Source organism: Sciurus carolinensis, chromosome 16, assembly GCF_902686445.1.
Source record: "Sciurus carolinensis chromosome 16, mSciCar1.2, whole genome shotgun sequence".
In the NCBI taxonomy this organism is placed as follows: domain Eukaryota; kingdom Metazoa; phylum Chordata; class Mammalia; order Rodentia; family Sciuridae; genus Sciurus; species Sciurus carolinensis.
The window spans coordinates 26,221,137-26,248,197 of NC_062228.1; the positions used below are offsets into that span (position 1 = coordinate 26,221,137).

A 27,061-nucleotide genomic window follows, 5' to 3' on the forward strand; every position below is an offset into this window, starting at 1 on the left:
GGGCGGTGCGCACAGGTTTAGGAGTCCCGCGCACCCCTTGGCCTGCTGCATGGATGTGGACAAATTACTTAGTCTTTCTGGACCTTCATGTCTTCACCTGGAACGTGGGGCAAGGAGCCGGGTGAGGATTAGGCGAGGATTCTGGCACCTGCTCAGCACACATTCGTTTCCAAACAGAAGCCAACCATTTCTTGGCCGCTATTATGTGCAAGTGAAATGCGACATTGAGGCCCGAACAAGCTCTGGACCGGTGAGCAAACCTTTCCGCGGAGCTTAATAGGATAGATTTATTTATATTCCGGGAGTGGTCTGAGATCCGGTCGGTGTGGGTGCTGGAAGCCAGAGCTAGGGAGTCGGGGTCGAAAGTCCGCTGAAACTGTGCACAGACCTAGGGCAGCGCTGGACCCTGGCGGGCTGAGGTCGAAAGGTGGCTGGGGCGGAGATCGCACCTCTCTGCAGACCCGGGATAGGAGCTTTCCATACCTGAGGGCGGTTTTCCCTAAAGTGGGCCCTCGGGGCTCCATAGCGGGCCTCACCTCCCTGCAATCAAAGGCGGGGCAGAGAGCCTTAGAAATGGCCTGTTTGAACCGATCTGCCAGGTGAAGAAAAAGCCCCATGGTGGACGTTACCTGTTGCCTGGCAGAGCGTCCTCCCAGGAAGGAAGTTAGAGTTTGGCAAGTTCATTCATTTTCTCCAACTTCTCTGTAGGGATCCCTCCTCTGGGAAATGGGTTTCTAAACTCTACCTTGAAATTTGCTTTTGGGAAATGTACAGTGGTCTTCAGAAATGGACACCAGAGTTGCCCCTGTTTAACAGAATGCACTGCGATCTTTCCTAGTGCTTATTCTCATTCAGCCAGTTTTTTAAAAAGTGGGTTTATGGGACTACCTGGTAGGAAAGGAGCCCAGAAGGTGAGCAGCATCAGTCGGGGCCTGCAGCCAGATAATCCCTGAGATGGTTTTCTCTTTTGGAGATCCCTCTTCAAAGTGGCTTCCCCTTTGACCAGATCTTGAGGTTCCCAATGATTGGTTCTGGCTCCTACAGGTACCTTGGGCAAGGCGGCTAAGTTTCTCTCCTGTCTAGCCAGCACCTCGGTTCTGAAGGACAGAAGGGACTGAGGTGCCTGAAGGCAGCCCTTGGATGCTTTAAACACCATAGTTTGCCAATATTGTTTTATCTCTACCCTCACCCCTGACAACGTCCCCCCCTGTTTTTTTTTCTTCTTAGTCTTTTGAATCAAAGACTGTTTGTGGTGTTTCATAGCATGGTTTCGTTTTGTGACCCAGATGTGGTGTAAGGGGCTGTATAGAAAGCTCTGGACTGAAAGCCAGGTCATGAGGTTCCTACCCCAGCCCTAATTTATTGGATGATCTGGAACATGTTATTCCCCTCCGAGGATTTTTTTTTTTTTTCTCATTGGTAAGAGAAGTCTGACCTAGCTAGTAGGAGAGGTCTCTTGTTCAGTGAAATAAAGTTGCTGTGGGCTAGAACCAGGCCCAGACCCCTTGCCCCCCAGCTCCCCAGCTCCAGGGGTCCCTCAAGGCAGTGCACCAGGCCCACCTCAAAGGTGAGACTGAATCTAAGGGCAAACCTGAATAAACCCTCTAGCTTCACTTGCATTTATCACCAATTTTCAAGGACCTGTAGCTAAGCGGTACACTCATCGATTTAAGATAGGTGGATAACACTTCTGATATATGTCATGTGGTAAACATTGCCTGAGTTGGTTTTCAGCAATTTTGAGGTATTTCAAATCAGTTGAAACCACTAACCCTTCCTGGGCCAGTGCAGGTGTCCAATGGGTGCCCTTTTGACATCAGAGAGCTAAAAATACCATCAGTAGAACATGCTCATGCTGCCTTTCTCTGAATATGTGTCCTATGAAAAGTCGTAGGATTTCTGGACTAAATGTGAGCAGAACACCGATGACTTCACTTTTTCCTACTCTGATCACCCTTCTCCATGCCTCAGACCACCCTGCTTCTTTACCCCATACATACCTAAACCCTGTGCTGGGAGGCAGATTTGAGACTTGGGACTCCTGCCTCCTTGCATTTGGTGGCTGCCTGGTGAATAAAACTCTTCTCTTTTGCAAAATTCACCATTTCAGTGCTTGGCACATTAGAGGCAGGCGAAACAGGTTGGGTTGGGTTGCACGGCAGTTCTTGGGACTCCTGGTGCCAAGATGAGGAATAAACAAACAAACCAAGGTAATTGCCCTCTCCCTTGGAAACAAAGCTGGGGTGGTCTGGAGAGGCGATGGAGAGGGCTGGGAGTGCCAGGTGGAAATCAGCCAAGCAGGCCGTGAGATGACCATTTCCCTGCCCTGTGGGAAACAGTCTGAGGCCTCTGAGGCCAGACGAGTTGATTTTGTTCTCCCTGGTGCAGTAAGATCCTCATCAAGAGCATTTCTTCCTTGCAAGCCACCAGCTTGGGGGTGGACCGCAGCCTGCTCTGAGTGTCCCTTCTTTCTCAGGAGTTGTCGCCCTGGTTTCTGGAGCAGATCTCCTCTTACAGAAGAGCCCCAGCTGCTTTGCACTGTCAGCGGGAGCAGAGCGCTTTGCTTCTGCTCTGGAGGCACATTTGATGTCTGGGTGTCCGCCAAGACCCTGCTGCCGGGCCTCCTCAGGTGCAGCCTGGCCTGCCCGCCCCTCCCCCCCCAGCAAAATTTCTGCTTCCTTCCTCAATCGCCACCATCCATTCTTCACTGAAGAGCTGCTTATTGATCTTGGCCCAATCCTCAAAGTGGCTGCGCTCTAATTCCATCCTCTGCACCGACCCAGGAGCTACCTCCTCCCTGGGGAAGCAGCCAGTCGTTTGGGGAAGTATGAAATTGGGCTGGGGATCCCTCTCTACACACCTGCCTGCTTTCCCCATTCTGAGCACCCCGGTCAGACTTGGATTGATTTCAGTGCCCAATTCAGGGCCTACCCCAGAGCTGGTGTCAGTAATGTGCGTTGTATAGCCAGAGTTGCCATGTAGTTTGCAAGCCAGAAAACATGCCTGGCTCCCTCTCACCAGCATGACTTCAAATGCCAGAAGCAAACATTAGTCAGGAGTCAGATCAGTGTAGTGGTTTCAGGGGAACAGGCACAAAGGTGATTTCCTGGGTGAGGGCAAGGCGGAGTTGCCTGGGCACAGTGGGAACCACAGCAACAGGCCCCGCCTCCTGCACCTTTCCCTCAGGGCTGAGCAGGAGGCGTGCAGCGTGCTACTTCTGGGCCCCGCCAGAACAGTGGATGTTAGGGTTGAGTCAGGCCATTACTGCTGATTTTTCACGCCCCCAGGCCAGTCACTTAACATGTTCTTCCATAAAGCAACAATCATTCCTACCCTGGTTACTGTTCAGGGGGGTCACGGGAAAGATTAGATGAGAAGGTCCTAGAAAGGCTTAGTAAGTGTTACAGCAGTGGGAAGTCTAAACGTCTGTGCTTCTTCCCATGAGGAATGGGGATGGCGATCCCCTGCCACATGCCAAGCGCTGGGCTACATGTGCTCCCGCATCCTCTCTGCCTGGCCTGGCAAGGTGGAGCAACCCCACCCTCGTCTTACTGAACCTCCTCAGTGCCTCTCTAGCCCACCTTAGAAGTCATAAGAGACTCTCGAGACGCCCTAGATTGTGAAGCACAGCTGCAGAGGGCAGGGAGAGAGGAAAGTCACCCCACACTCACCTTGTTGAATAGAAGCAGTCCAAAAGAAGACCAAAAATTTTAAAAAATGTGATTTTTATTTGTTGAACATAATTTGAAACTGTAACAAAAACATTTCTTCATCTATTACTGGAAATCCAGATAATAACTGGAGAGGGCTAGTCCTTCACTCCGGTGAGGGATTGAAAAAATAAAGGTTTTGGGCATCCCTGGCTCTTGCTCCACGTTCCCTACCGAATGCCAAGGCTATAGCAGGCAGGAGGTCACAGTAGAACTGACAGGGGAAGGCGCCTCTTGCCTCTTTGGGAAAGTTGGTGGGGAAGTCAGAGGTCACAAAGCGTTGGAGGCCTGGCTTTCAGCCATGGCTAGGCCAAAATGAAACATCTGCTCAAGTCTCCCCAGGCACCTGGCTGGGGGGCCAGTGGGAGGAAGGAATGGAGAAAACTGATGCTGAACCACAAATTACCACCCGTACCTTGGCCCTGAAATGGTCTCTGTTGGCACAGTAGGGACTGGGATTAAAAGTAAATAAATAAAACTGACATACTTCAAGGAAGGAGGGTGACAGGCTCTCTGAAGTACCCTATGTCTTTGCTCGACAGGGATAAGGCAGAGCATAACGATTTAAAAAAAACCTGGTATGAGGCCAATGACATCAAAATAGGAAATACTGAAGGGGAAGCGTGGGGGAGAGGGCTGTTCCTTAGAGGGACTATGGTGGGGATTCTGGCTGAGTGTGGGTGGGCTACCCTGGAGACCCTCATTTTTCTTTTCTGCATAGCCTCAGTGTGAGAATTAGGAAACCCAGGCTGCCCTCTACTGGTGCTTTCTGGGAATGACCACAACACAGCATCATCCAACCTGAAACCCAAAAGGGCCAGGAGAACTGCCCCCCAGGAATAACCCAGAATGGCAACACATCAGTCAGGCTGAAGTCATGATTGGGCATCTTAGAGGGAGGCTGGGAGCATTCCCATGGACTAGCAGGATCCTCATCAAGGCCTGGCCTGCAGACGGGCCTGGGACAGTAAGGCCCCTGTGTTCACTTCAAAGGCATGGAGAAGAACTTGTTCCCCGACTTGCAGCGGACTTGCTCGGTGAACACACGGAGCAGCATCTCAGAATCTTCAAACTCATCCAAGATTTCCTTCAGCCAGCAGTGGGAGAGCACAGTCACATTAAGGGAAATCCCAGACCCGGGGGCGTGGCAAACAAAAGCAGCCTAGTGAAGTCCTTCAGAGGTTAGACAACGCTGAGGGGGATGCTGGCCACGCAGGCCCCAGGCTCTGCAATAGCTATCTGGTCTAATCACCTCTGCATCAATCCTATCGCCCCAACTTATAGATGAGGACACAATGCTCAAAGCTCTGGGTTACAGAAAGCAGGGAAACCAGGAGGGGATCCAGGTCTGCTGCAGCCAGAAGTCAGAGCTCTTTGTTGCTGCCAGCATGATCAAGACAGAGCAGGAGGGCTACATGATGATGTCCATGGGTTGCACGTATTTTGTTTGCCTTACAAAATGTGTTTTAAAAATCTACATCATTTTCCAACATTTGAAAACTGGGAGCTTACACATAAAAATCTGGATTTTGGCTTCTCTCAAAAAACAGAAGTGCTAGCTAGCAGCACTAAGCCACATTCCCCCATGGCCTGACTCCCCACTGCCTCCCCACCAGGGGCAGAGCGTCAGCTGCCAGTCACTACTGCACACATACTGTTGGTTCTCTAATGGGAGGGCGAAACATTTTGCCTACTGTCAAACTGTGATAGGTTCCGCAGGCTGGATGTTCCTTACACCTGGCACCCTCCACTCATTCCCAGTACCTGCCAGTCCCAAGCCTTACAGGGAAAACCAGCAGCCGGGCTGGGGATATAGCGCAGTTGGTAGAGTGCTTGTCTCGCAAACACAAGAACCTGGGTTCAATCCCCAGTACCGCAAAAAAAAAAAAAAAAAAAAAAAAAAAAAAAAAAAAAAAAAAGAAAGAAAAAAAAAAGAAAACCAGCAGCCTCCTCACAGCCTCCTGTAACACACATCCCTAGGGATCTTGTTAAAATGCATTTCTGCTTTCCTTGGCAAGGGGTGAGATCAAAGCAACTGTATTACTAATAACTTCCAGGTACTGCTGGTGCCGATGGTCCAGGGGCCACATGCTGAGTAGCAAGGTAAGGTTTGCGGATTTCCTGTCATTTCACTGGTTTCCCAGGCATACAGGTTTGGATGCCTAATCCTTCCCCTCCCCAATATCCACCCTGTCCTTCCAGAGTTAGTACTCGCTGGTCCTGCCCTGGGAATTTACCTGTAGTTCCTGCAGGCACTGCCCTTCTAGCTGGGGACGAGCATCACCCACACACCAGGCCAGACTGATGTGGAATGAAGGGTCCTGTAGAAGAAAAGCAGAGGCAGGCTGTCACCTGGATGCCACAGCAGGTCTGTGACAGAGCTGTCATGGTATTCTTGCTGGATCCCTAGCTTGCCTATGAGACACTTGACCCTCAGTGCTGATCCCAGGGATTGGGCAGAAAGATAAAGTGGTCTGCAGTTGGTCTTGCCCCCTCCCCCCAATTCACATATTAAAGGCCTACCCTGCACTGTGATGGCATTTGGAGAGGGGATTACCCGTGGGAGGTAACCAGGGTTAGATGAGATCATGAGGATGGGACTCTTACAACGGGGTGAGTACCCTTTGCAGGAGAGACTCTGGGGAGCCTCTCTCCTCCACCAGGGGAGGGCACAGGACTCTGGCACTCTAAGCCAGAGTCCTCACCACGAACCAACCAGGCCAGCACCTGGATCTTGGATTACTAGCCTCTAGAAAGTGAGAAAACAAATTTCTGTTGTTTTAGACACCCAGTTTATGGTATTTTATTATGGCAACCTGAGCTAACCAAGACAATCTGTTCTGAGAGGTTTTCCTTTAAATATCATAGAGAGAATCATTAAATCTGGGGACAAGGAAGAAAACCCAGGGTCTGACTGTTTTCTGATCTAGAACATCCTAACAGATGCCATATTTTTCAGATGAACAAACATCAAAACATCTAAAATTTTGAAGAAATAATACTTATCTCCATTCAAATTCATTCTTACATATTTTAGCATGGTTTTAAAAAATATATGAAATAAAATCAATGGGCCCTTTAAAGCCTTGACACTCCACCTGGACTCCTAAGTACCCTGGGAGGACAAATGGCAGGTGCAGTAAGGCATGCAAAGCTACAACTCTTCCCAGAGGGTCGATTTTGCTAAAAAATGTTGGAGATACTACTTCGTAAGAAATATAAAATGAACAAGCAAAAAATTATTTGAATAAAAAAAGAAATATAAAACAAACATAGGAGACATTATGGAGTACAAGATACAAATCTTGAGCATATTCAAAATATGGAGTTTTAAAAATGTTAGACTTTGGATGGGCTGCATCAGGCTGCACCTCAGACCCCTCACCTCCCAGTGGCATGTGTCCTCTGTGGGCTGGCATCTGGGACACTCCACACAGCAAGGTCTGGAGGGCTCTTTAGTTTGCCTCTGATGAAGGCTTCTTTAAGGATGGTTTTACTCCAGTTAGAGTTGGGCCAATGGAGAAGCAGCAGCCCGCTGAAGGAACAATAATAATCTCCATTCATGATCTCCAACCCTGTGCATTACCGGATAGAAAGTGGTGAGGTTGAATTCCTCCAGGACTCTGTCTACCTCTGAAACCAGGTCCAGGCACTCGGCATGCCCTGCAGTGACCTCGAGCCCAACAAAGGTCCTAGGGAGAGGCAGAGGCAGAGACAACATGGGCATGAGGTGCAGCCTCTGAGGGCACAGACCACCCAAGCAGGAGCAAGGATGCACCAGATAGGAAGCCTAGAGGTCTGGCCATAGGCTCACTCCATCTCCCTCCTGAGCTTCCACTAATGTATCCTTCCTCCTTCTCCTCCCGTCGTCAAGCCTTCCTTCCCAGGTCCAACCCACATGGCTTCCCCCTGGCCAGGAGGGACCCCTTCATCTGCCACAGCCAAGTCTACAAGACCAAGAGCTCCTGTCTCCTCCTCAGCTCCTGTCTCCACTGCTCTGCCCCGCTACAGGACTCTGCCCCTGGCTCCGCCTCATCTCACAAGTGCACAGGCTGCTCTCCCATACAGAATCATGGCATGGTTAAACTCTACCTGAGCCCACACCTCCAGCCAGCCTCCATCCTGTTCTCAGGAAAACTTCTTAAAAAGATGTGTAGTCTAGCTTTCCTGCTCCATTGCCTCACCGCCCATCTCAACCCTTTGGTAGAAGTGCGTGTCAGTTGCCAATGACCACCATGTCACTAAAGTCAATGGATACCCCTCTTGTCCCACCTACTTGTTCAACAGTATCCAACACAGTCCCTCCTTGAAACCCAGTAGCTTAATCAACTTGTAGAGCACAGAATGAAGAAAGGAGTAAGCCCTTTTTTTTAATTGGGTACCTGGGATTGAACTCAGGTGTACCTGACCACTGAGCCACACCCCCAGTCCTATTTTGTATTTTATTTAGAGACAGGGTCTCACTGAGTTGCTTAGTGCCTCACCTTTGCTGAGGCTGGCTGTGAACTAGAGATCCTCCTGCCTCAGCCTCCTGAGCCGCTGGGATTACAGATGGGTGCCACCTTGCCCAGCTGGGAGTGAGCCCTTTTAGAGGTACTGAAAGAGGGTGGCTTAGGGAGTGAGGCTTAGTGAGGCTCACTCTGAAGCTTTGGTAAAGATAATTTCTTCTTATGTTGATTTAATGCTTTAATACTTTAAAAAATCCACTGGGCTCATTTGAGTCTCACAATGCCCAACAATGGATGAATCAAGGGGAGGTGTGTGATTGTGTCGGTGTGGGGGTGCTGGTGTAGCACATGAAGGTCAGAGAGGACAACGTATGAGACAAAGGTTAAAACTGGGAATGGAGATGGGCAGAACAGGTTTTCTGACTTCACAGCTTTCTTCCCCATACCAAGATGGTGTTCTCTACTCCTCCTCTGTGATGCCTCCCAATATCCCACCCCCTCCCCGTTCTTTTTCTTTCTTTTTTCGTATTACTGAGTATTGAACCTGGGGGCTCATGTCAGGCAAGCACTCTACCACTGAGCTACATCCCAGCCCTTTTTATTTTTTGAGACGGGGTCTTGCTAAATTGCCCAGGCTGGCCTCAATGTTGTGATCCTCCTGCCTCAGCCTCTAGAGTGTCTGGCATTATAGGCATGTGCCACCATGTCAGGCTCCCCAGTTCTTCTTCTTAATGAGAATTCAGAGTTGGGAACAGCTGCCTTGTAATCGTAGGCTTGGTTAAAAACAAACAAACAAAAAGCATCCCCCCCCCCCCCCCAATTTTTGCACCAAAGACTTTTTCTGGTAGTGACTTGGGGTCAGGGGGACCCACCTGGTCTTCTCTTGATTGGTATAAATCTTTACTCGGTTGGCAGTAAAGAAGAATCTGAAATTTAGAAGAAGAAAGACCATATTTCAGAAAGAATAAGAAAAAAAAAAACAGAAAAATAGTTTGATAAAAAAATAGCACTTTGAACATCCAATTTTATACTTAATATTGTCACCTCATTATATAAATGATAAACAGAACCCTAAGTAGAACTAGCAAGACCTGAAAATCACCCTGGCCAAGCATGTGTAGTGTCATCCGATGCTAGCAAAAATTTTGTTTTGTTAAGAGCAGTTCAGTCCAATAAACAATTAGAGACTATCTCAACTTTACTGATGGGAACTGAGAAAGTCTTAGTCACCAGTGGGTGAAAACAGATCATATGAAGGCCAATTTTTGCCTTGCATGTTACAATAAGGACACTCTTGATTAAATTTAAGCAATAATAAGAACATTTCTCAATGCAAGGGTTTTGGGCATATCAGCTTGTGCCCATTTTACAGACAGGGAAACTGAAGCTTGTGAGGCAGGATTTGAACCTTAGTCTGCCTGACTACAAAGCCCTTACTCTCACCTATGAGGCTTTAGTGGAATGGGTGTCTACTGGTGTGAACGTGGGGCAGAACCTTTCCCCCACTGACCCTCAGATCAGTCGCATGGGGACCAGTCAGGTTCAGTCAGGTACCGGCTATGTCCTAAAGACACTGGAGATCTCAAGGGGGCAGACTGGCTTCCTGCCCTCATAGACTAACTTGGCCAAGTCCCATCACAGGAAAAGACCATTTCACAGCCTCCAGGCCAAAGGTCTCACCGCAGCGGAGGGAATGGACACATCTGCAGGCTGGATAGAGCCTCACGGCTTGTCCACATGCATGAAGTCAGTCGGCCAATGGTCTGCCTCCCCATTCAGCGTCCCTTCTTGGGAAAACATAAGGGATGACAGAACCACTCGTTCTCGGTTGGGCATAGATTTCAGAAAGCATTCTGGAAGATGCCTGATACACATCTGTCTTCAACACTGGATGTTTGTCCAGCCGCCACCCCTTCTCCACTCCTCCAGATGCAGGCCCTGACCTAGGCCTGGCCAGTCAGAGCAGAACATGCTCTCAGTCGCAGCAACAGAATTGGGGCGCACTGCCTGTTCTCAGTCATCTTGGGCTCAACCTGACGGCCATGACTGGCTGGGCTTTGCTCGGGACACAGGGCTGGAAACACTGAGCTGGCAGGGCACATCAGATGCATTTCCCCAGTCCAGGGGCTGTTCTCTGGGGCTGTTACCCAAGTGAACAAGGGAAAAAGCCACATACATACCCCATGGGGACCAAGGTCTCTAGTAATAACCCCTGGGTGAAGTTTCCAGAAGTCCCAGCGGGTACTTGCCTGTCAAAGAACAAGTGGGCACAAGGAGGCCCAGAACCGCTGCTTCCCACCAGGGGCCTCCTCTCTGTGCTGCCGTCCTGACAGAATGCAACGTACCGTCAGGTCGGTCATTTTCACCATGGGCAAGTCTGCTGCTCCCTGACCTAGAGCTCACCCACAAGCTGCCTTGGTCAGGGACCGAGCTCCAGCAGGGAGAGCAATCTTATGCAGGAGGAGTGAGGGCTTTATGACTCTCCACTCACCAAAGGGAGAGCATGAATACCAAGTCGAAGTAATCCAAGTCTTCTGTGACTTTTGCTGAAGTTATTAGAAAAATGGGCAGTTGGGGGTGGGGGTGGGGCTCAGTGGCAAAGGGCTTGCCTAGCATGAGTGAAGCCCTCAGTTCTATTCCCAACAAGAACAAAAACAAAAACAAAAAAAAAAAAAAAAAAAAAAAAAGGAATAAAGAAGTCTATCTTTCTAGGCAGGTCAGCCTGGAGATTCTAGTGTCCCCTCAGGTGCATACAGCTGAGACAATAAGGGTCAGGTGCCATCTAACATCTTCCGGTAACCTCCACAACCTCATTATGAAGCCAGCACTACCTCTGAACTTTATACCAGCCTATAAATTCCCCTTTGTGTTAAGCCACTTTGGGTTGGGTTTCTAGCACCTGTGACCAAAACAGTCCTGATAATCTACATATGGTTCAATAAACTTGATAATGGCAATAAAAAAAGGGGGAGGGCTAGGCTGAGTGGAGAGGTGAGCTTCAGTCCTGATCCTCTAGCTGACTGACTGGCTTGGAGTAAATCCTTTCCCTCCAGCCCTCAGAAAGGGTTCAACTAGTTAGGGTGAACCCATTAGTTGGGTTCAACTAGTTGGGCAAAGCCCTTCAATGGAATTTCTGGCCTAAGGCTTCAGCTACGGGCATGGGCTTGGCTAGATTTCTATTTCTTTTTCTTTCAGTGCTGGCGATCAGGGCCTTATGCATGCTGGGCAAACACTGGCAACACCCCCAGCCCAAAGACTTCTATCTGTCTTACACATCTACACAGTGGGTATCTATGTAACCCCTCATTTGAAAAAAGTCTCTGGCAGATAAAAGCGGAGTCACAAAACCACCACCTGGATGGCTTCTTAAGCTGTTTCTAGTACCAGCCTTCAGAGGACCCACAGAATTCCAAAAAAGATGTTCTTCAGGCTCCGCTGCCTCCTGACTGTCCAACCACTAAGCAAGCATCTATTTGGTGGAGTGATTAACCACAGCACCTGGGAAAAAGCTGTGGGGTTATTCAGAGAGAAGCTACAGTCCTGCTTGGAGGAACCTGGGCTCCAGAGGGGAAGGGGACATGGGAATGAATGGCTATGAGGGTGAATAAATGAGCTATAAATAATCCCAAGACTGAGGGATTCTGGAGCATATACCAACTGGGAAAAAGAGCAGGAGGGTTTTTTGTTTGTATGTTTGTTTTTGTTTTTTTATTACTGGGAATTGAACCCTGGGGCACTTTACCACTGAGCTACATTCCCACCCTTTTTTAGTTTTTGAGACAGGGTCTTGCTAAGTTGCAGAGGCTGGCCTTGAACTTGTGATTCTCCTGATTCAGCCTCCCAAATCATTGGGATTACAGGCATGTACCACCAAGCCTGGAGAGAGCAGAATTCTGATCTGCTCAAGTCTAGCAGGCAAAGCATTTCTGCAGAAGTGGTATGAAATAGTTAAGGGGGAAAATGCCTTAGGCTGGTAGACAAGTTTACCAAGTGCCACACTGAGGGCAGACATGATTCTGGAGCCGCCTCTGAGGTAGTCACCTTCCCATGACCTATATGCAGATATGAGAAATTAAGAAATTTATGTTGGCCACTGCTTTAGTTCTTGACATAGAGCTCCTAAACCCATGTAATATTCTAAGCAGGAAGGGTGCTAAGCCCATCTTTTGTGCTATTATTTAGTGTTTGACTAGTTCCTTACACAGAGCTCCTAAATCCTTTGGAACTTTCTGCAATAGGAAAGTGTTTTGTTCTAAGGGAGGCAACTCTCGGGCACCTGTAAGAGGTACAGTCACCTGGAAAGAGTAAGCCATAATTAGAAGCTTGGACTTTCAGCCCTATACCCCCATCCTTTGGGGAGAAGAGAGGAGCTAGAGTTAATAACGCTTTCATACTGAAGCCTCCAGAAAAATCCCTAATGCACAAGGTATGAAGAGATGCAACCCCATGCTGGGAAGGCGATGCATTCCCAAACTCCACAGAGATAAGTTCCTAAGCTCGGCACCACTTCAGACTTCATCCCCTGTGTCTCTTGATCTGCCTGTTCATTTGGATCTTTTAAAATATCCTTTGCAATAAATTGATAATCTACTAGATGAACTGTTTTACTGAGTTCTGTGAGTTGTTTTAGCTAATAATCAAGTCTGAGGAATGAGTTATAGGAACCTCTGAATTATAGTGAAATTGAAAAAAGTCGTGGGTAACCTGGGGATCCAACATGAGAAGCTAGCACCTGAAGTGCAGGGCAGTCTCGTGGGGCTGGGCCCTTAACACGGATTGTGTGCAGTACTTTTGGGTCATTAGTATCAGAACTGAACTAAAATTTTAGGATATCCAGTTACTATCTGGAGAGATAGAGAATTGGTTGGTGTGCAGAAAACTCCCAAACATCTGGTTACAGTTGTGTAGGAAATGATGAGTGAGAGTGTAGAGAAAGAGAGTTAAGATTTTCCTAGATGGCACATAAGAAACTAGAAGTATCAAGAATTTAAAATGTGCCCAAGGTCACACAGGATGAGATGTGTCACCGCAGGTGGCTCCAGGAGATGTTCCAGTGTTCCCACGTTATATTCCATTTGCTGGGTAATGAAACCCATACCTCTAACTTGCAGTGGTTTAGGAAAGGAGGAGAAGTCTTGGAGCCAGAGAGAAGCACTCACCTATGGAAGGAGGCCATGCGGTCTTTCAGAGCCTGCACGAAGGGGAGGATCCAGTGGTGGCGCAGAACCACGCTCTGAGACAAGCTGAGGTGGAAGGCCTCCATCCTCACCAGCTGGGGCACATAGGTCTGCGCGTGGGGCAGCAACATATCAAGCAGCTCCAGGAACTCCTCCCTGGCTTCATCTGGAAGGAAGAGTGCAGAGGGTGGGCTGTTGATTTAGCCAAGGTGTCACGACTGAATGAAAAAGCCCAGAAGGCAGAGAGAACCCATGTTACTTTGGGTTTGAGTCTGGGTCTATAAAGCTTAATAATATTTAATATGCACTTATTGTTAAAGAAGTAAGATGTGCTCACTGAAAAGAATTCAAGTAAACAAGACACACACAGGGAGGAGACTTCTGGTTTCTAGTCCAGCATTAAAAAGTTTGGAAGTTGGGGCTGGGGAGATAGCTCAGTTGGTAGAGTGCTTGCCTTGCAAGCACAAGGCCCTGGATTCAATCCCTAGCACCGCAAAAAAAAAAAAAAAAAACCTTGGAAGTTGCTGGATGCCGTAGTGCATGCCTATAATCCCAGCAGCTTGGGAGGCTGAGGCAGGAGGATCTCAAATTCTAAGCCATCCTCAGCAACTTAGCAAAGCCCTAAGGAACCCAGTGAGACCCTGCCTCTGAATAAAATACAAAAAAGGGCTGGGGATGTGCCTCAGTGGTCAAGTGCCCCTGAATTCAATCCTTGGTATCAAAAAAACAAACACAAAAAAACAAACAGAAAACAGCTTGGAAGTTCATACTAACAACAAGTAAAATATCCAATAAACTAAACAAGCAACAACTCTTCTTAAATCTGTCAGAGAGGTGAGAGACCCACAGATGAATACAGAGGCTCACAAATTATTGAACCAGAAATGTAAGAGCTGAAACCTCTTTGGGAACAAGGGCCAGGGTAGGGACGCCTAAACTGTAATAGACAAACTGCTGGAGGCTCAGGGTATACGAATCTGAAAGTCAAAACTCTAGGAGGATGGGGGTGTCTCGTGGGACACACACACGCTGCCTTCTGAGGGTTTCCACCTGGAACTCTACCAGGACCTCACGAATTTTGGAGAAAAACTGCCCTGAGCTTGTGGCCCTTCTGGCACAGGGGACAGAAAAGAAATCATTTAGAAATCTGGGCATTCTGTTTCTCTTAGAAAGGTTTCCCTTAGGTTTAACCAGAGCCTGACCTACAGATGTTTTATCAGAGCCTTCTGACCTGGGGGAAGGGAAATATCCAACTTCGAACTGGCTGTGGCCTGGCTGTCACAGTCCAGAGGCACAGGCTCACTTAAAGACTGGGACCTGATCACAGGACTGCAGAATGCTTTCCTTTCCTGCCTCACCATGTTACAGAAGGCCTGTTTACCATGGTCCCTGTCACACAGTACATCAGAGTCATCTATGAAGAAAAAATTATAAAACAGAATGAAAGGCAAAAAATACAGTTTAAAGCGATCAGAACTCCTTAACAAATTTAAAAGTATAGAAATCATACAATGCCTGATTTGGGGCCACAATGGAATTAAATTAGAAATTGATAACAGAAAGATAGCTGGAAAATGCCCAGCCCAGATACTTAGAGATTAAATAACACACGGGTCCAAGAAGATATCTCAAGAGAAATTTGCATTTTTTTTTTTTTTTGTACTGTGGATTAAACCCAGGGACACTTAATTACTGAGTCACATGCCCAGTCGTTTTTTGAGACAGGGTTTCCCTAAGTTGTTGACACTGGCCTTGAATTTGCAATCTCCTGCCTATGTCAACCAAGTCGCTGAGATTACAGGCACCACCTACAAATATTACAACTAAATGAAAATGAAAATACAACTTGTCAAAACTTGTAGGATGCAGCAACAGAGATGTGTGGAAGAATACTTACAGCATTAAAGGCTCATATTAGAAGACCTACAATCAATCATTTAAACTTCCACTTTAAGAATCTAGAAAAGAGCAAATTCATTTCCAAGTAAGCAGAAGTAAAGAAATAATAAAAATTGGCAGAAATTGATGCAATTGAAAATAGAAAATTGATAGAACTGGTAGGTATGGTTTGAATATGGGTCTCCCAAATGTTCATACTGCTATACTGTTTATTAGGTATTAGAATTGACAAGACAGACTTCAGTAAACTTAAGGACTTCTGCTTTGTAAAAGATATTGTCAAGAGAATGAAAAGAAGCTATAGACTGGGATAAAATACATTTGCAAAGATATGTCTGATAAAAAATATAGAAGAACCTCTTAAACATAAGAAGATAAACAACTTGATTATAAAGTAGGACAGAAACCTGATACATACCTCACCAAAAAATCTATACAGATAGAAAAAAGTACATGAAAAGATGTTCCACATCATATGTCATCGGGGAAATGCAAATTAAGACAACAATGCACCTATTAATACGGCTAAACTTCAGAATACTGGTAATACTAAATGCTGGCAAGGACATGGAGCAACAGGAACTCTGATTCATTACTGTTGGGAATGTAAATGGTACAGCCACTGCAGAGGACAGTTTGGTGGTTTCTTACAAAACTAAACATACTGTTACCATATAATCCAGCAATCACCCTCCTTGTGTTTACCCAAAGAAGTTGAAAACTTATGTCTACACAAAAGCCTACACACAGATGTCTATATTTTATTCATAATTGCCAGAACTTGGTAACAATCAAATATTCATTCATCTTTAGTAGGTGAATGGATAAAAAAATTGTGGTATATCTAGATAATGAAATATTATTTAGTACTAAAAAAGAAATAAACTGTCAAGTTATGACAAGACATGAAGGAACGCTAAATGCATATTAATAAGTGGAAGAAGCCAATCTGAAAAGGTGCATACTGAATGATTCCAACTCTATGGCATTCTGGAAAGGGTAAAACTATGGAGATGGTTAGAAGATCAGTGGTTCACAGGGGTGAGGAAGCAAGGGAGGGATGAATAAGAGGAAGAGAGGACACTTAGGGAAATGAAACTACATGATTTTATAGTGGTAGATGCAAATCTTCAATCATTTGTTCAAAACCCACATAATGTACAATACCAAAGGGTGAATGCTAATATAAACTTTGGACTCTGGGTGATGATGATGTACCAATGTAGGCTTTTCAATTGTGACAAGTGCAGCACTCTTGGTGGGGCATGTTGATAATGGGAGAAAGCTAAAATAATAAGAGCCGCCACCTACTTTATGTACTCTGCCAGGAACCTGACAGAAATTATCTAATTTCATCTCCCTAAGATAGGTTTTACTAATATTTCCTTTTTGGAGGTGAGAAAACTGAGACTCTGAGAAGTCCAGTGATTTACTACAGGACACCCAGAGCAGTGGGTAGTGGAGTAAGGCCTGACTTCAGGCATTTTTTGTATGCTAACCACTCATCAGGCCTGGGGTGGCATGTGAATCCAGCACAGACAGGGTTTTGGTTTCCTTCTCTTAGTTGTGGCTAAATATGTCCCAAGAGGCACCTACTGGCCACACATGACTCACATGGTAGGTAGACATGGGTGGCCCAGTTGCCTCGCTCGTGGGGAAAGGTGCGCACTCGTCCCCCATGTTTTGCACTGTCATCCTCAGGCCTCTCCTCTGTGCTGGGGAACATGTTCAGTACACTGTCAGGTACTGGGAACCTCTGACTAGGAACAGGGCTCTGGCCACTGCAAAAGAAAAGAAAAGAAAGAAAAAAGAAAAAACAAGCACATTTATCTTTTTAGCATTCTCTACTATTAGACATACAACAAAATCTGTAACCCCTATAAACATGACCACGAGTGAGTGTGGTTTTCCAGGCAAGTGCAAGAAAAGTTACAAAGTCACAAAGCTTTCTCCCCTGTATTTGCACTGGGGTCTCCCAACAACTCTGGGAGGCAGACCTTAGAATGAAGCATGGTCCCCATGAGAAATACTTGGGCAGGCAGCAAGATGTGGTTTGAATATCACATCCCCTGGTTAGGCAGGTCTAACATGGAGTAGCATTTCTAGCTCTGTGATCTTGGGCAAGTGATGTGCCCTTTCTGAGATGCATGTTTCCTTACTTGTAAACTGTATTTTTACCTAATAGAATTATTAGGCCATCAACTGTGATACTCCTTGTAAAGCACTCAGCAAGGAACCAAAGGCCAACAAAGAAAGAGACTTTCATGGCTTTTGTCCACTTAATTTTCCAGTCTCTAGTTGGGCTCAGAATGGGTTCTCAATAAATATTTGTTAGATAAATGACAAAGCTCTCCACGTGCTGTGTGGTTCTGGAGATTGAATCCTGGGGCACTTTACCATTGAGCTACATTCCCAGCCGTTTCCACTTTAATTTCATTTTGAGACAGGGTCTAAGTTGCAAAAGCCGGCCTCGAACTTGTGATCTTCCTGCCTCAGCCACCCCAGGTCTCTGGCGTCACAGATGCGTCCACCGCACCCGGTTCTCCATAAGCTTAAGCTATAATTATCACTGCAATTGTGTTCAAATGAGGAAACAGACCTAGGATGGTTTGCTACCCTCCAGAAGGCAGAACCCTGCAAGCGCCCGATGCTTGAGCCCGTGTCCTGCCTCCCAACCTTGCCCGAGTCTGGCGGGGCACTCTGGGTCTTTGTCCAGGGGTGCCCTTTGGATCCTCCTTTCCTGCTGTGCCCCCTTCTCCTTCCCTGGGAACCGCCCCGCCACCCGTCTACAGATGCGCGGGTCGGCGGGGGTCTCAAGCAAATCCGCGTCCGGGGGAAAGAGACTCCCTCGTTCCTCACCCACGACAGCCCCCAGTCACCGGCCTGGTCCGCCCCTTGGTCGCTGCCTCGTCCTCAGCCTCGTCCTCGGCCTCATCCTCTGAGCCACTGCTGCTATAGCCCACCAGAGGTCCTGCGCTCATGGGGCCTGTCCAACACCTTCACAGGTCAGGACCGCCGGCAACCTCAACCTGCACCCCGCGTTCCGCTGAGCCGGAAGTGCTCGCGGGGGGCGGGGCCTGGGGGTATCACCGCCTCGGGGCGGGGCCGGGCGGGGCCAGAAGGGGCGGAACCCACAGGACACAAGCGAGGACTGTGTCCGCGGTCTGAACGCTGTCCGCGTGCGCTTTGCCGGCTGGCTGCGCGTGGAGGGCCACCTGGCCTCCCGGAACCTCCCCGCTCCAGCCTTGGTGTGCCGGTTTCACAGGTCCCGGAGTCCTCTCCTCAAACCCGTCCAAAGTCCGAGCCCCGCGGCCACTCCTCTCTTAGCTAAGCCGAGCGGTTTAGACGAGCCTCAGTTCCTGAAGATGAGAGAGTCCAGGAGGGCCCTCGCTGTCAGGTGCAGGAGTCGGGCCGGGGGCAGAACCGGCAGTTTTCTTCCCTAAGGCCGGGTGGGGTGGGCGCGAACTGAGCGCCCTCCCTCGGTCAGCCGAAGCGCGCGGCCCGGCCTCTCCAGCAAGGTCCTGCGCACCGGGCGCGTCCGACCCGGCCAGGCCGCGGGGTCCCCGGCAGGGGGCGGCCTCGCTCCGCGCGGCCCGCTCCTCCCGCAGCCGCCGCCGCCGCCGCCGCCCCGGCTGCCGCTCCTCCCCCAGCCCCGCCTCCCTGGCCCCCGCGCCGCCCGCTCGTCCGCCTGTCTCTGCAAGGCCATCGGTCCGTCCGCCCGCCCTCCCGGCGCTCCTCCGCCCCGGCCCCGCTAACCCTGGCCGCGCGTGTCGCTTCCTCCGTTCCGGTCGCCGCAAGCCGGTTCCCCGCCCCCGGGCCGGCCGCCACCGCTACGCGAGGCCGGGGATTGGCAGCGCGCGTAGGCCGCGCCGCCGCTGATGGAGCCGGAATAAAGGGGCGGCCGAGAGAGCAGCTGGTCGCCGCTCGCCCCGCGCCTGGCCCCGCAGGCGGCCTGGAGCAGGTGAGCGGCGGGGCACCGGGGCTGCGTCTGGGAGCCAGTCCCCACTGCCGCCGCACCAGTTCCCCAGTCGGCCGGGCCGTCCCCCCGCCCCTCCGACCCGACCCGCGGCCTCCTGAGTTCCTGGGTGGCCCAGGCCCGGCCTCCAAGCGTAGCCGCTTCCCGGGCCCGGCCTGCGTCCCTGGGGCCTTCCTGGGGCCCAGGCACCCGTTCTGGGGTGGCTGTGGCTCGGCCATCCAGGCGAGGGCTGACAGGAGGCAGCCCAGCTGGGCCGGCAGAGTAGGGCTGGGTGGGAGGTGATCGGCTTTCATTCCATTTCTCAGGGAGGAGGACGAGCTGGGGGGGGGGCGCAGGTGGGGGCTTCCCTCTGCCTCCCCGCCCCTCATCTCTCCTTCCCTTTGTGGAATGATTAGAGAGGTTTCCTGGCTGCACCTTCCTGGAGAAGGATGAGGGTGGGCAGTGGGGTTGTGCCCCAGGGGCCCCTGGCTTTTTGGCAGCCATTTATGCCAGAAAAAGAAACAACCACAACACAGTTGAATTGGTGCAGCCAGACCTAGAAGGTGCTTAGAGCAGCTACCTTTCCCCTCTGCCTGCTTAGATAACCGAGTGGTACCTGCTTGTTCATGCAACCTGCTGCCTCACCAAAGCAGCAGCCCCTTTCCTTCTGCCCTCCCCAGAAGATGCTGAGGATGACAGCTTTTAGCTTCAGTCGTATATTCTTCAACAGAACAGTTAGAAGTCAGGCTGGCCTGTGAGGACAGACTCTACCCTTCCTCTCAGGAGAAAACTTACAACAAACTTTTCAACTTAAGAGGCAGATGAGTGGAAACCTGAAAGTGGGTTGACTCTGACTGTAAAAATTCCTCCCTCTCTCTGGCATTATCATATGCTGCCACAAAGTGGTGAGTTAGAGATTTGCCTAGGCGGGGTGGGCTTTACCTTCCATTGATCACCCAGAGTGTTATAGCCTGGAAGCAAGATAACAGGTTGTCTCCAGAAGGGAGATGGAGAGAAACGCTCTGTCGTTAGCAGGCTATGGTCTATATTGCTGAGACAGACCAGTGTAGTTTCTCACATTTTTCTGCAGGCCTGACAGACAGCCAGAGAGATTCAGAGGATTTAGAACCTTTTTTTTTTTTTGTGCTCTGGGAGATGGCTCGAGTGAAGAGGTTCTGCTATGTGGACACTGAGTCTGGGTGGGTCTGGGAACCTAGCTCCCATCATCAGTGGGTTCAAGTCCCTGTCAGGCCATCCATTGTATTATGTGACAAGAGGATAGGTATGTAGCCAGAGTAGAGAGCCTGGGGGATAGGTGAAGGGGTGTGGGAGCTAGTCCTGACAGGAGAGGTTTTTGAGGTGGTCCTTGGTTCTACATAGTTTCTCTAATGTTGTTTGCCAGTGATCTTTTGCCCTTAGTCTCTCAAACCTGGGAGGTGTGGCCTTTTTAGGTCAGCAGACTGCTCCTTTGAGCAGTGGTGTCCTGGGTGAGACTCAGGGTAGCCATAGGAGTGAGGCTGGCAGGCCTTAGGGAGGCCTCTGGATTGTGAACAGATCATCCCAGGTCTCACCAGGGAGACACCTACCTGACGGTAGCCACATGGAGGCTAGGATGCTCTGGTTCAGGCTTGGATAGAGTGGAGGCAGCTGCCATTCCCTTTGCCTAGAGGAGTTGAGCTGTCCACAGACTTCTTTGGTGGCATGTGAAGGGAACATCTCCCAGCCCTGAGTGTCTCCCTTCCTGGATAGAATTTACGTCCAGGTGGCAAGTACAGGCAGAACAGGGAGCAGACTCGGGGAAGGGCTGCTTGTTCCTGCTCAAGCTCACAGTTTCTCTCTTCCCCACAGAACCGCTCACTGGGGAAGGCAGAGTTTCCCTGGCATTGTTGGGACCCTGCCCTGAAGCACCCTCTGCCCTGTAGACGCAGCCTTGTATTCTGTCTTCTCAATTGATGTCTAGGGCCGTCTGACCAGTCTTCTTCAGTGCCTTGTCTGAGGTCCTTGTCTGTCCCTGAGATTGGGCAATTTCTCTCTCTGAGTTTGGTCACCTTAAGCGGGAAACTGAAGCCATTAATCTCCAAACCCTGTTTCCATCTTCCCAAGCATGTCGGAAAGCTGGCAGCAGCCACCCCAGACACAGCCGCAGCAGCCGCAAGCCGCCCAACCTCAGCACCATGCAGAGCCCCCACCGGCCCCTGGCGGAGCATGCGCTGCCCCCAGGTACAGCGGAGAACCCCCTGGGCTGTGCGGTCTATGGCATCCTCCTGCAGCCAGATACGGGCCTGCAACCCCCACAACATGCACCCTTGCAGGCAGCGGGGGAGCCAGGACCCAAATGCGGTGTGTGTGGTCATGACCTGGCCCACCTGTCTAGCCCGCATGAACACCAGTGCCTGGCGGGCCACGACCGCTCATTCCAGTGCACTCAGTGTCTCAAGATCTTCCACCAGGCCACTGACCTGCTGGAGCACCAGTGCGTGCAGGCCGAGCAGAAGCCTTTCGTCTGCGGAGTATGCAAGATGGGCTTTTCCCTGCTCACCTCGCTGGCGCAGCACCACAGCGCACACAGTGGCCTCGTGAAGTGCTCTATCTGTGAGAAGACCTACAAGCCAGCGGAGGCAGCAGAACCCGCCACCCCTGCTGCCCCATCACTTCCGCCGGCCGCCCCGCCTCCTGCCGTCGCCCCTGCGGAACAGGCTGATAAGCCCTACAGCTGCCCCATCTGCCAGAAGCCCTTCAAGCACCTGTCAGAGCTCTCCCGGCACGAGCGGATCCACACAGGTGAGAAGCCGTACAAGTGCACGCTGTGCGACAAGAGCTTCAGCCAGTCGCCCACCTGGTGCACCACAAGCGCACGCACAGCTCCGAGCGGCCCTACAAGTGCGCCGTGTGCGAGAAGACCTTCAAGCACCGCTCCCACCTGGTGCGCCACATGTACGCGCACTCCGGCGAGCACCACATGTTCCGCTGCAATGTGTGCGAGTTGCACTTCAAGGAGTCCTCGGAGCTGCTGCAGCACCCCTGCACTCCAAGTGGCGAGCGGGCCCTTCCGCTGCGGGGAGTGCCAGAAGGCCTTCAAGCGGCCCTCGGACCTGAGGCAGCATGAGCGCACGCATAGCGCCGAGCGCCCCTTCAAGTGCGACCTGTGCCCCATGGGCTTCAAGCAGCAGTACGCGCTGATGCGGCACCGGCGCACGCACAAGACCGAGGAGCCCTTCAAGTGCGGCCTTTGCGGAGAAGGGCTTCGGGCAGCCCAGCCACCTGCTCTACCACCAGCACGTGCATACCCTCGAGACTCTCTTCAAGTGCCCCATGTGCCAGAAGGGCTTCGACCAGTCGGCCGAGCTGCTCCGGCACAAGTGCCTGCCAGGTGCAGCCGAGAGGCCCTTCAAGTGCCCTGTGTGCAACAAGGCCTACAAGCGGGCATCGGCCCTGCAGAAGCACCAGCTGGCGCACTGCGCCGCAGCAGAGAAGCCCCTGCGCTGCACCCTGTGTGAGCGCCGCTTCTTCTCCTCCTCGGAGTTTGTGCAGCACCGCTGCGACCCAGCCAGAGAGAAACCGCTCAAGTGCCCAGACTGTGAGAAGCGCTTCAAATACGCGTCAGACCTGCAGCGGCACCGGCGGGTGCACACGGGCGAGAAGCCCTACAAGTGCCCCAACTGCGACAAGGCCTTCAAGCAGCGTGAGCATCTCAACAAGCACCAGGGTGTCCACGCTCGCGAGCAGCAGTTCAAGTGCGTGTGGTGTGGCGAGCGCTTCCTGGACGTGGCCCTATTGCAGGAGCACAGTGCACAGCACAGTGCCGCAGCTGCAGCTGCGGAGGGCGCCTACCAGGTGGCCGCCTGCCTACCCTGAGGTCAGGCGATGGCTCCTAGGGCCCAGCCCAGCCTCGCCTCCTTATAGCTGCATCCCACCAACCCCCCACCCAGCTCCATATTCTTAGGCTCCTGGAGTGAGGACAAAAGGTACTGGGCAAGTGGAGGGTGAGTGTACCCAGCACTCCTGTCACTAGCCTGGCCCTGGGGAGCCAGATTGCTGTGGCCAGTCCTGATTCCATAAACCTCTTTCCTATTGCAGGGTTCACTTTTGGAAGGCAGCAGTTTCCTCAGCTCTGGGGGACTGAAATTCCACTGGCAGGCACTTCTGCCCCAGGGATGGGGTCTACCAACTCAACCTTTCCAACTCTTTCAGGCTACTTAGAAACCGCATGGGTCAGGAAGGAGGATGGTTATGGTAGGTCCTGGACCCCAGAGGCGGGCTGGGTATAAGGCATCCCCCTCAAATTGCTGTTTGTGACCTACTTATGGGGATCATGATAGACTGTAAGCCATAGCCCTCTGTCTGCCCCAGACAGGGGTGATGTGTCCCTCGGGTTTCTGACAGTCAGGTTGTAAAGGATAGGGGTCTGCCTGGAAAGCAATGGGCAATGGACCTGGCCAGGAAGGGGGAAGTAGTGCCGTCCCTGGGAAAAGCAGAAGCAACCTGCTTGTGTGAAGGGCTAATCCTGTGGCTTTGAAAGCCCCCTCCCGCCTTGCAGCGTGGTTCCTAATTGTGGTAGGGAGTGCATGCTCAGCCAGATGGAACTGCTGATGGGGAAGGGGAATGTAGGGCGAAGGGGGATTGTAGGAGGAAGTAGGGCGAAGTTTGTGACCCCCTAGCAGATGCAAACAAGTGTCCTCTTCTCGAATTGTGAGAACCAAATGTTCAGGGCTCAGGGGCAAAGCCCCAGTCTGCTTGCCCCAGCCTGCCTCAGGCCAAGACCAGGTCTGGGTGCCTGGGGTGGACCTCTGTCTCCACAGTGCCCTCCTAGTCCATGGGAATACCCACCCCTCCATCATCTTGGCTACCGGCCTGAACCCTAGGGATTTTGTGTTGTCAGAGTGCCCTGGATAATATCCAGCTACTTAGAAAACTATAGTATTCTCCTTTGGGTCCCAGGTCTCTGGCTGCCCCAGGGCTCTTAGAGCAGCAAGCGCCAGGGCATAGGGAGCAGGAGGAACCAGTGGGTTCAGGAACCCAGCAGGCAGTGTGCCTGGCAGGAGGATGGGTCAGCCAAGGTTGCTGGTGGCCAGGGCCTGCTCAGGGGCCCAGAGGCCCTTTGTTACCAAAATAACCATTTTGAACCCAGATTTGCCCCCTGCCCTCTTCCAGCCCCACCTCTCTCTGGTTGTGGGTCTTGAAAGAAGCTCAGTGCACACACCAAGGACCCGAGGCACAGGAAGATACACCTTGCCTCTCTTACCTTCAGAAGTCTGAACAGCCACATCTGCCTCCTCTGTCTGACTGGGTTCCCTCCTGTGCCTGCAGAGGGGCTGGTCCTTCCCCTCGGTGCTGGCTCTCGGTCACAATGCCTCAAAAGACCAGAACCCAGGCTTACAACAGTCCCCAACTGCTATTTTTTTCTTTCATTTTGCTTTCTGAAAGCAGTTTGTTAATACTATTCATAGCATTGTATAGTTTAATTTCATGTCATTTTGAATCTTATATATAAATGTGAAAATTTGGATTTTAAAAGGATGACTCCATTTTAGGTAGCCACTTTTGATGTAATATATAGTGAATCCAATGTATGCTTTAGAAGTAAAGACATTGACTGTCACAGACCAAAGCTCTGCTTGTTCTGGTCATTTTTCCACAGGGAAATGATGGGACACGGAGAGGCAGAGAGAGGTATGAGGGCCAGAGTGTCAGGTTGAACTCTGGGACACAGGGCTGGATTTGAATCCTGAGCTTTGAATGTTCTGACTGTGTAGCCTTGGGCAAGTCACTTAACCTCTCTGGGACTAAGTCACCTGTCTATTAAAAAAAAAAAAAAATAGGTTAACCTTTGCCTTGCTTGACTGTTATAAAAATGAAATGGAATCTCAGTGAGGCCCTGGTGGGTAAGCTATGAAGATGCTGACAGTACAAAGTACAGGACACCTGAGTCCCTGGGAAATGGACCTGTCCCTCTTTGACCTCGGATTATAACTGTAACCCTGGAGGAGGGAGCTGGACCATGAGGGACCAGCAACTCATGGAAGACCAGAAGCTAGGGACTGGACCTGGTAAGCGAGAGAGCTTGCTCAGCCCCTCCTCGGAGCAGCAGACCCAGCCAGCCAGGCCCATCCCAGAGGGCCTGACCTCACCCACAGCCATTCACCTTGAACCACAGTGCTCCCTCTGCGTGCCCAGCCCAGCGACCTTCTACCTCTGGTCACTGACGCCTGGGACTCTGGCTCCAGCTGACCAGGAAGCTGGGAACAATGGCCAGGACTGGCCAAGGCAGCAGGACAGCTCTTTACCAGTAGGCCCTGGGGTGGACAGCCCATCAGCCCACTCAGCTCCCTGAGGGATCGAAGTTACTATGCTCCATCTTCCCATCTGTGCAGAGGCAGCTCCTCCATAAACAGCCTGTGCCTCTGGGCACTGTCATGGAGGATCATTTCTTGGTCTCCAGTCCCATCCTGGCCCCACAGCCTTGCCCCCTCTGTCTTCCTTCAGAGCAGGCCTCAGGTGGGTCCTTGAGCTGCTCAGGCCACAGAAATTCACCTAAGATCCCCTGGTCAGACTGGTGACAAGCTCCACATTCAATCCTTAAGTAAGTGGTTTCTTTGTTCCTTAAAGTTCACGCCTCCAGGAAGAGCCTTGGTTACTATTGATTTTCTCAAACCTACAAAAATTCCAGCCAGAATATCCTGTAAAGAAGGTGGGGGAAGGAGAAGGGAGCTGTGGAGTCCCCATCTTCACTACATGTGTCTCCATTCTCATCCTGGGTCTGCATTCCTACCTTTGTTCATCCACAAGCATTACTGAGCACCTGCTGTTTGCCAGGGGGTGCAACAGGGCACTAAGCAGGAACTTCAGATGAGAGGGTTTGGAGTTTTCATGAATCAAAAAGTAGGGTCAAAAATGTCAAAACTGCTGGGGGCTGTGGCATGTGCCTGTAATCCTAGTGGCTCGGGAGGCCGAGGCAGCAGGATCTTGAGCTCGAAGTCAGCCTCAGTAACTCAGCAAGGCCCTAAGCAACTTGTGAGACACTGTCTCAAAAATTTAAAAGAGGCTGGGAATGTGGCTCAGTGGTTAAGTGCCCCTGGGTTCAGTCTCCAGTACCCCCCCAAAAAAAGTCAAGACTGCTGATACATAGTACAAAATATGATGTGCAGAGGTCCCCCAACCCTCATCCCATCTTACCCTCAGCTGGAGTCCTTATCCTGTTCCTAAACCTGTCCCAGTGCCAGCCCCAGGCCCTGGGTTGTGATGTGTGTTGTAAGTGTTGTTTTGTATTAAACACTACTATTACTTTATGGTAGTTATCGCATTTAATCCAGAACAGTGTTTTGGCTCTGGGTGACTCCAAGCCCTAATCCCTGAGCCCCAGTTAGAGAGATAAGAGGCAGGCAAGTCCACTGTGGGCCCCAGGACATGAGTGAGTCCCCTGAACAGCTACACTGCCTGTTCTCAGGTCTCGGGGAAGGAATAGGGGGAGAAGGGAGGACTTGAGAGGAGCCTGTCAGAAAGAAAGGGTGAGCTTTGGGTAGGAAGAGGTGGGGAAAGCATTTCTGGTGGAATGATGGTTTTGAACCAATTTTTGGAGGCAGACAGAGCCTGGGTGTTTGGGACAGTGAAAAGGTGGGTTTTATTTTGGTGTAAAAGGATCAGGGTATTGAATTGGGGTTGGACCTGGAAGGCCTAGACCAGGTCACGGTGGCTGGGCTGTCCCCAAGATTTTGCCGGGTGGTGAAGATTTCTGATTTTCTGATGTGATCTGATTTATGATGAGAAAGGAACCCTCAGAGGCTGATAGAGGACGATGCTGGGAGACAGTGGCCATCAGCAGCAACCCTGAGAGCAGCTTGCTTGCTTGCTTTTGTTTTTGCTTTTGGAGATAGT

General features: G+C 50.6%; 3 protein-coding genes across 5 annotated transcripts; 1 reads left to right on the forward strand and 2 right to left on the reverse strand.

Moving 5' to 3' along the window:
• Positions 1-3,725: 3,725 nt before the first annotated feature.
• On the reverse strand, positions 3,726-18,512 carry Usb1 (U6 snRNA biogenesis phosphodiesterase 1). 3 transcript variants are annotated; one of them, XM_047527313.1, is made up of 7 exons: positions 18,094-18,512; positions 16,849-17,015; positions 13,318-13,501; positions 9,031-9,084; positions 7,096-7,245; positions 5,948-6,031; positions 3,726-4,797 (listed from the first exon to the last, which is right to left on the reverse strand). In XM_047527313.1, exons 1-6 carry the CDS (start codon positions 18,213-18,215, stop codon positions 5,974-5,976), a joined length of 735 nt encoding a protein of 244 aa, XP_047383269.1. In that variant the 5' UTR covers positions 18,216-18,512; the 3' UTR covers positions 3,726-4,797; positions 5,948-5,973. The 3 variants fall into 3 exon arrangements, with proteins under 3 accessions (XP_047383269.1, XP_047383268.1, XP_047383266.1); XM_047527312.1 differs by lacking the exon at positions 7,096-7,245 and adding an exon at positions 7,297-7,402 and having other exon boundaries at positions 18,118-18,511; XM_047527310.1 differs by lacking the exon at positions 7,096-7,245 and adding an exon at positions 7,297-7,402 and having other exon boundaries at positions 18,094-18,504.
• On the forward strand, positions 18,368-26,493 carry Znf319 (zinc finger protein 319). The gene is given in 6 exon segments (XM_047527302.1): positions 18,368-19,195; positions 21,038-21,383; positions 21,385-22,018; positions 22,021-22,232; positions 22,234-22,422; positions 22,424-26,493. Coding segments are annotated over 5 exon segments (1,746 nt in total). The 5' UTR covers positions 18,368-19,195; positions 21,038-21,293; the 3' UTR covers positions 23,045-26,493.
• Positions 18,986-19,693, reverse strand: LOC124966050 (basic salivary proline-rich protein 4-like). The gene has a single exon (XM_047527156.1). The coding sequence runs from the start codon at positions 19,691-19,693 to the stop codon at positions 18,986-18,988; it is 708 nt and encodes a 235-aa protein (XP_047383112.1).
• Positions 26,494-27,061: the final 568 nt, after the last annotated feature.